Raw genomic sequence first — 8,724 nt, forward strand, 5'->3', positions numbered from 1 at the left:
CCATTCAACCAGAATCTTAAGCTGGTTGTGGTGGGTGCAGCAATGGTGCTGTACTGGTGCATGCTTCCCAACCTAACCTGACCTGACCTGACCTACAGAAAGGGATGGTATTGGTTCTAGTCAGTTCTGTATCAAAAAACACATCCCGGAGGAGAAAGGTTGACCCCTGCTGGATACAGTGGCCTTCAGCCTCCATAATTCTTCAATGAAAGAAGTTTGGAACAATCACTACTGCTCCTAAAGTTAGTTACCAGGCCAAAATGAGTAATTGTGGGAGAAGGGTCTTGGCAAGAGAGGTGACCAAATACCCAATGGTCACTCTGGTTAAACTCCAGAGAACTTGTATGGAGATAGAAGAAACTTCCATAAGGACAACCAACACTCCACTAATCTTGGATTTACAGTATAGCAGAGTGGCCAGATGACACATAGAAGCCCACTAGGAGTTTGCAAAAAAGCACCTAAAGGACTGTTAGACTCTGAGAAACAAATTTCTCTGGTTTGATGAAACCAAGATTGAATTGTTTGACCTCATTTCTAAGAATTGCATTGAAGGAAACCAAGCACCGCTCATCTCCTGCACAATACCATTTCAACGATGGTGGTGGCCGCATCATGCTATGGGGTTTTTTTGTCAGCAGCAGGGACTGGGACAGTAGTCACGTACCAAGAAAAGATGAAAAGAGAAAAGCTTAGAGATATCCCTAATGAAAATCTGCACCTCAGACTGGGATGAAGGTTTATGTTCCGACAGGACAAAGGAAAGACAACACAGGAGTGACTTTAGGAACAGCTCTGTGAATGTCCTTGAGTGGCCCAGCTACAGCCTTGACTTCAACCCAAACCTCCATTGCTGGTGCAACATTAAAAAATAAAAGACATCCAGCAAAACTTTCCATCCAACCAAGCAGAGCTTGAGAGGATCTGAAGAAAATGGCAGCAGAAAATCCCCAAATCAGGTGTGTGAAGCTTGTGACATCAAAGCCAAGAAGACCCCAGGCTGGAATGACTGCCCCCACTAAGTATTGAGATAAAGGGTCCAAATACTGCGATATTTCAGTGTTTCATTTCTAATAAATTTGCAAAAATGTCTAAAATCCTGTTTTCACTTTGTCATTCTGGGGTATTGAGTGTTGCTTGATGGAGTAAAAAAAAATGAAAGAATTGAAATGATTTTAGAAAAGGGTCGCAGTGTCACAAAATGTGAGGGTCCGAATACATTCTGAAGGCACTCTAGGCGTAGGCCGGTGGGATTTCAGGTTTAAGCCCCTGTTGAAGTACATCATATGACAATTCCACATGACTGATCACCAGAATTATGATTCATGTACATTTCTTGATCCTCTTAATTTAATTCTGCTCTGTTATTAACATTTATTTGTAAACTTTTCATGACTTACTGGCATATTGGAATAATGTTGCTGGATGACACAGTTTACTCTTTTACTTATGGTAATAATTTTATGTTTTTGTTCTGCATTGTTTTTACCAAAGGCAACCAGTCTCATGGAGTATTCAGGCTCAACAGTTGAATATGAAACATATTACTATGAAAATGATTCAACTGAGCAGACTGAAGGTTGCCGCCTTCCTGGATTTCCTTGGACTTGGATAATCCGAACATTTCTCTACATCCTGGTGGTGATTTTGGGAGTTCCAGGTAACATCGCCCTGATCTGGATAATGGTTCGGCGCCTCAGTGTTTTCAGACGTCCCTGTGAATCCTTCGTGGTGAATCTGGCGATTTCTGATTTGCTTCTTCTGCTTGGCCTCTTGGTTTGGATTGACAGTGAGATCCATGGGGGCTCCTGGCGCTCAGGATGGCTGTGTTGCAAGATTACTGCCTATTTTATGGCCCTCAGTATGCAAAGTGGGATCTTCTTTCTCACGGCGATGAGCATCGACAGGTAATTCAAATGAGACAATTCCGTTATATAAAGAAACAAGATGACAGAGCATCATCTCCGGAATCTAAGGGCCATTCCTCAGTCTCATGACACAGCATTGGCAACCTGCAAATCTTGATAGTCTCATCCTGTGGTTTGTCTTGGCAAAGTCCTTCATCGAACAATCACAGAAGCTCAGACTCTCTTAGAACATACTAGACATTAGAATGTGCTTCCCTCAGATATTTATTGGGATTTATAGTCTTGGATCGGTGGTGGTTAAGGAATTCTGGCTTCTTCATGTAGTAGAATTTAAATTGTGCTCAAACATAATTTGGCCAGCAGTCTACTCTATCTATCTATCTATCTATCTATCTATCTATCTATCTATCTATCTATCTATCTATCTATCTATCTATCTATCTATCTATCTATCTATCTATCTATTATATAGTGCCTTACACAACTATATGTCTATCACATATGCATTTAATATCTATTATATAATGCCTTACACAACTGTATGTCTATCATATATGCATTTAGTATCTACAGTATCTATTATATATTGTGTTACACAACTATATGTCTATAATATACTTTATGCATTCAGTATCTATCTATTATAATGCGCCTTACACTACTGTATGTCTATCATATGCATTTAGCATTTATTTATTATATTGTGCTTTACATCTATCTATCTATCTATCTATCTATCTATCTATCTATCTATCTATCTATCTATCTATCTATCTATCTATCTATTACATAGTGTTTTTTACCTCTATTTATTATATAGTGCCTTTCACTCTATTTCAATATATTATATAGTGCCTTTCACTCTATTTAAATATATTACATATGTATATATGTGGGTTCGCTTCCCGGTTCCTCCCTGTGTGGATAGTGCTTTGAGTACTGAGAAAAGCGCTATATAAATGTAATGAATTATTATTATTATTATTATTATTATTATTTCATATATTAAATAGTGCCTTTCACTCTATTTCAATATATTACACATATATATATATATATATATATGGGTTCACTTCCCGGTTCCTCCCTGTGTGGATTGCACTTTGAGTACTGAGAAAAGCGCTATATAAATGTAACGAATTATTATTATTATTTCAATATATTATATAGTGCCTTTCACTCTATTTCAATATATTACATAGTGCATTCTAGTCTATTTAAATATATTATATAGTGCCTTTCACATTTTTTATTATATAGTGCCTTTCACTCTATTTCAATATATTACATAGTGCCTTTATCTATCTATCTATCTATCTATCTATCTATCTATCTATCTATCTATCTATCTATCTATCTATCTATCTATCTATCTATCTATCTATCTATCTATCTATCTATCTATCTATCTATCTATCTATCGATGTAGCTAGCTGGCCACCACCATGATAAATAAGAATGCATATATCTATACAAGAGAAATATCCATCCATCCATTTTCCAACCCGCTATATTCCTAACTACAGGGTCACGGGGGTCTGCTGGAGCCAATCCCAGCCAACACAGGGCACAAGGCAGGAACCAATCCTGGGCAGGGTGCCAACCCACCACAGGACACACACAAACACACCCACACACCAAGCACACACTAGGGCCAATTTAGAATCGCCAATCCACCTAACCTGCATGTCTTTGGACTGTGGGAGGAAACCGGAGCACCCGGAGGAAAGAGAAATATTTAACTAACAAATAATAATCGTTTATTATTACTGAGATCTTGCAATTAGTAGATAAACTAAAAGACAGACTACATAGGGTAAGTAATATGGTGGCGTTGCACTCCAAACCACAAACACTTCTGCAAACACAGAAGTTCTGGGTTCAGACAAATGATTTATTGTGTGCAAGAACATCTCATAGGCTTCTCCAAAGGTTGCACAAGCACAATTACAAACAAACGTCTTCTGCTTTCTCTTTGTCTCTTCTCTCTCCTCCACTCATGCTCAGTGAGCTCCGTCCTCATCCACCCGAATCTGACTCTTTGAGTGAGGAGGAGGAGGAGGAGGAGGAGGAGGAGGAGTGGCTCTCTGGGAGTACTGCCGGTGCTACCATGTGGCATCCAGGAATCACTTCCAGGTCAGGCTGAACCTCCTGAAAAGGAGGAAACCTCCTCCCAACAGCTCCCTCTTGTGGCTCCCACAAAACCCAGCAGGGCTGCCCATCTTAACTTCAGTTCCTATGATGGTGGTGTGGCTTTGTGAGACCCACCAGAGAGTTGCTGCCACTTGTCGGACTGGGGTAGCACACAGCCCTTTGGTGGTGGACTCCTTCCATGCTTCCATTAAGCATGGCGTCACAACCACAATGGGTGGTTCCCAATGCTGCCAACCTTTGTGTTCTATGACAACATATAGACATGATAGGTGTTAAATAAAAATGCATATAGCCAAATAAGAAAGGCATAATTTAAGAGGAGTAGGATGCTTAAGGGGGCTCTATTCACAAAGGTAACCTTCTTAAATGTTGCAATGCTCTATGTAATTATAGCCATGCGCGATTTTTTATTCATTCATTCATTTACCACCACTTATCTGAAGCCAGCTCATGGGGGCAACGGTCTTAGCAGTAAGGCCTAAATGTCCTTTTCCTCAGCCACACTTGTCAACTCATACTGTGGGATCCCAAGGCACTGCCAGGCCATCTGAGAGATACAATCCTCCCAGCGAGCCCTAAGAGTTCCCAGGGGTCTCCTCCCAGCTAGTCATGCCCATAAAACATCCACAGGGAGGCACCCGTATCAGATGCCCAAACCACCTCAATTGACTCCTGTCAATGTGGTGGGTCAACAGCCTCCCCCCGCCCCTCAGCACAATTTTTCAATGTTTAACAAAAAAAAGAAATCTGAATCTGTTTGGAAGAAATACAATGTGCTTATCTGATTCCGTGACCTTTTCAAGTGTACCGTTTCATTACATCTACTCGAGATCATTTTGGGACGTCATTTATCTGTCCATCTTGCAAATTACTCAGCTCAGAGATGGAAAAGTTTACAAAACTTCCGAACAAAAAAAAAAACGAAAATAAGGCTGAATAAACTGATTTATTAAAACTTTCTTTTCATCCCCCCAGGTACCTTGCAGTCGTACATTCGAATATCTACCGGAAGATCAAGAAGAAACTCTATGTTACTGCATCTTGTTTCCTGGTTTGGTTGGTGTCTATACTGATAGCACTGCCTGTGTTCAGGGCACGCGTCCTTACACTGGAAGACAGCGGTATTTGGAGATGCAGAGAAGACATCGACGTCCAGTTACAAAGATTTTCTTTGGTCAATCTCCTGGCTTTCTTCTTCTCCCTACTTGGCATCCTGTATTGCTACTGTTCCATCATGAGGACCCTGTGCCTGCACTACAGGAGGACACGTAGACAGAACCACAAGCTCCTGCGCTCCATAAAAGTGGTCTTTCTAGTAGTCGTCGTCTTTTGTTTCTCCTGGGTACCTTTTAACGCATTTAAGATTATTAAGATTGTTCTCACAATAATGAACAAGGAAAACTCTTGCACCATGGATGTGGCCCTCACCGGTTTGAGAGTTCTGGTGCCTTTTGCTTTTGCCAACAGCTGCGCTAACCCTTTTATCTACACTTGGGCCGACGCTTCCCTCAAAAAGCTTGTAGTTCGCTGTCTGTGTCCGTGTCTCCCAAGGCTGCAGGAAGTGATGGCTGTTTCACAAAGTTCTGAAATGGGCTCACGCAGCAGCCAAGGGTCCGAGTCCAGCTGGCACAAGAAAGAAAGGCAGAATACGTCCCACTGTCAGCTGTCTGTAAAAGCGTAGGACAATCGTGAAGAGGTAGCCCATCATAATGAAGTCTCTGCTTGTTGAAATGTGACGGTTACTAATGGACACCATCATCGAGCTAAAGCAATTCTTTAAAGGAGCAGTTGTTGGTCGCGGTCAGAGAAACAGCATCTGAAATTTTGTTATAGTGTTTAGAAACCAACTGTTGAAATAAAACCAAAAAAAGAACTTTTGTATCTTGCTCAGCCTTTGCCCATCCTTGAGCAATGATGAGGCCATGTAGCCATGAGGTGGACATTTCTGAATTGCGTGTTTAGTTTATAATGTGTATATTATAATGTGTATATCATTTTGAAGAAGTTTTTGGTGATATCATTTTGTTCTTCCTCATATGGATATCAGACATTCCATGCTTCTAGAACTTTACATAAGCCATAGTTGAGGTGTGGAAAAACCAGAATTTTGTTCAGGTGTAATTCAGCCTCTCAAGATCAAGTTGTATTGTAGGTTCAGTTGGGTGGGGTTCAGAAGGAGTTCCTCAAGAGTGATGAGGTAGTGAAGTCAAATAAGACATGAGACCTACAGCAGAACATGTTGGAGTAGGTTGACATGGGCATCCTTTTCCCAATGAAGTTACTCGGAGACTCAGGACGGACAGCAGAATCAGACACACATACAGACTCAATTCAGAGGACTTGAACCCTGAGCCATAGGCATCTCTTACATTTATTACAATTCTTATCCTACAAGCCATTATTCATCCTCATCTGACTCCTAGCATTTCTTGCATCTAATTAATTCTACCAATGTTTCTTAGCTGAGGGGGTGTCAAACCCCTCTCTGTCCATCATTTCTGTTTGACAAGACGATACTCCCTACTAGCTTGGTGCTTGCTACCATTATTTACAGCCAAGGAGTTCACATTCTCTCTGTAAGTGAGGGGCCCATCCTTCTCCAGCTCTCCTGCATGTCTAACCCTTGGCTTCATGAACTAGTGGTGATACCTAACTCATACATCTTAATGCTTAGTAAAATATAGTGTCTACTTTCTCATGTACTTATAATACTTTTCTAATACGCAGAGATTACCAATTTTAAGAATACATTTTTTTTATAAACACAGTTCATGGTGTAGGCTACGACACCATGAACATCTAACAAAATGGAGGTGACTCTCCATCTATCTACCCATCCAACAAAATGGAAGAGTTAGAAGAGGACTGAGGTGACTCTCCACCTATCTACCCATCCAACAATATGGAGAGAGTCTGGAGAGGACTGTAGTGACTCTCCACCTATCTATACCTCAAACAAAAAGAAGGGTTTAGAGAAGAACTGAGGTGACCCCCCACCTACCTGACCTTCCAACAAATTGGAGGGGTCAGGAGAGGACTGATGTGACTCTTCATTTATCTGTCTATCCAAAATAATGAATTGGGACAGAAGAGTACAGAGGTGATTATTCATTTATCTACCTATTCAACAAAATGAAAGGTGTCAGAAGAGGACTAAGGTAGCTTTCCATCTACCTGATCATCTAACAAGATGGAGGTGTCAGAAAAGGACTCACATGACTCTCTGTCTATCCATCCAATATAATGAGTTAGGTCAGAAGAGAAATGCAGTGACTATCCAGCTATCTATCCATCCAACAAAAAGAAAGGGTCAGAAGAGGACTAGAGTGACTCTTTGTCTATCTAAACATTCAACAATATGGAGAGAGTCTGGAGAGGACTGTGGTGACTCTCCACCTATTTATGCATCAAACAAAAAGAAGGGTTTAGAGAAGAACTGAGGTGACTCTCCACCTACCTGACTTTCCAACAAATTGTAGGGGTTAGGAGAGGACTGATGTGATTCTCCATCTATCCATCTATCCATCCAACATAATGAATTGGATCAAAAGATGACGGAGATGACTCTTCATTTATCTGTCCATCCAAAATAATGAATTGGGTCAGAAGAGTACAGATGTGATTATTCATTTATCTACCCATTCAACAAAATAAAAGGTGTCAGAAGAGGACTAAGGTAGCTTTCCATCTACCTGATCATCTAACAAGATGGAGGTGTCAGAAGAGGACTCACATGACTCTCCATCTATCCATCCAATATAATGAACTGGGTCAGAAGATTAATGCAGTGACAATCCAGCTATCTATGCATCCAACAAAAAAGAAAGGGTCAGAAGAGGACTAAAGTGACTCTTTGTCTACCTGACCATCCAACAATATGGAGAGAGTCTGGAGAGGACTGTGGTGACTCTCCACCTATCTATCCATCCATCCAACACAATTAAGTGGGTCAGAAGAGTAATGCAGTGAATTTCCATCTGTCTACTTATCCAGCAAAATTGAGGGAGTCAGAATAGTACTGTGGGGTCTATCCATCCGTTCATCCATCCAGCTAAATGAGGGGGTCAGGAGAGGACAGAGGTGACTCTTTGTCTATCTGAGATTCCAACAATATGGAGGAGTCAGAAGAGGGCTGAGGTGACTGTTTCTTTTATCTGTTCATCCTACAAAATGGAGAGGTCTGAGAAGAAATGTGGTTACTCTCTGTCTGTCTATCCATGCAACATAATGAAATACAGTGACTCTCCATCCGTCTAACCCATCCAGTCAAATGAAGGGGGTCAGAACAGCACCAAGGTGACTCTCCATATATCTGTTCATCCATTTTTTGAACTCAGTTAATTCAGTTTCAGGGTCTTTATTAAATTAGAAAAGTTTAGAAAGGTGTGGGTAGGCAGACATAACTTTGGAATTTCCACCAATTGTTCGATCAGTGATTAGTCAATCACGGTATCATTCCTATCTATCTATTTATTTATTTATTTTTTAACCAATTCATCTCCATTTTTGGTCATGGGAAGCCTGAGTCTCTAGCACTATTGGACATAAGGCACAAAGTAAACATGGGTTGGACACTCCATTACAAAGAATACTAAACTATTCAGAATCACCCAATATATTAACTGGTACATCTATGGGATATGGGAAGAAAACAGAATTGGGTGGGGCAAAATCCCAAGGAAGTCATCGGTTTGGAATACTG

General features: G+C 40.7%; 1 protein-coding gene across 1 annotated transcript; it reads left to right on the forward strand.

The window, feature by feature from the left end:
- The first annotated feature begins 1,498 nt into the window (after positions 1–1,498).
- Positions 1,499–6,287, forward strand: LOC114659732 (G-protein coupled receptor 15-like). The gene is made up of 2 exons (XM_028812366.2): positions 1,499–1,907; positions 4,998–6,287. Exons 1-2 carry the CDS (start codon positions 1,507–1,509, stop codon positions 5,701–5,703), a joined length of 1,107 nt encoding a protein of 368 aa, XP_028668199.1. The 5' UTR covers positions 1,499–1,506; the 3' UTR covers positions 5,704–6,287.
- The last annotated feature ends 2,437 nt before the right edge of the window (positions 6,288–8,724 follow it).

Source organism: Erpetoichthys calabaricus, chromosome 10 (genome assembly GCF_900747795.2).
Source record: "Erpetoichthys calabaricus chromosome 10, fErpCal1.3, whole genome shotgun sequence".
NCBI classification, from domain to species: domain Eukaryota; kingdom Metazoa; phylum Chordata; class Cladistia; order Polypteriformes; family Polypteridae; genus Erpetoichthys; species Erpetoichthys calabaricus.

Coding starts and splice junctions, on each gene's coding strand:
- LOC114659732 (XM_028812366.2), top strand. CDS start 1,507: ATGGAGTATTCAGGCTCAACAGTTGAATATGAAACATATTACTATGAA. Junction 1,908..4,997: donor ACGGCGATGAGCATCGACAG/GTAATTCAAATG, acceptor TCATCCCCCCAG/GTACCTTGCAGTCGTACATT.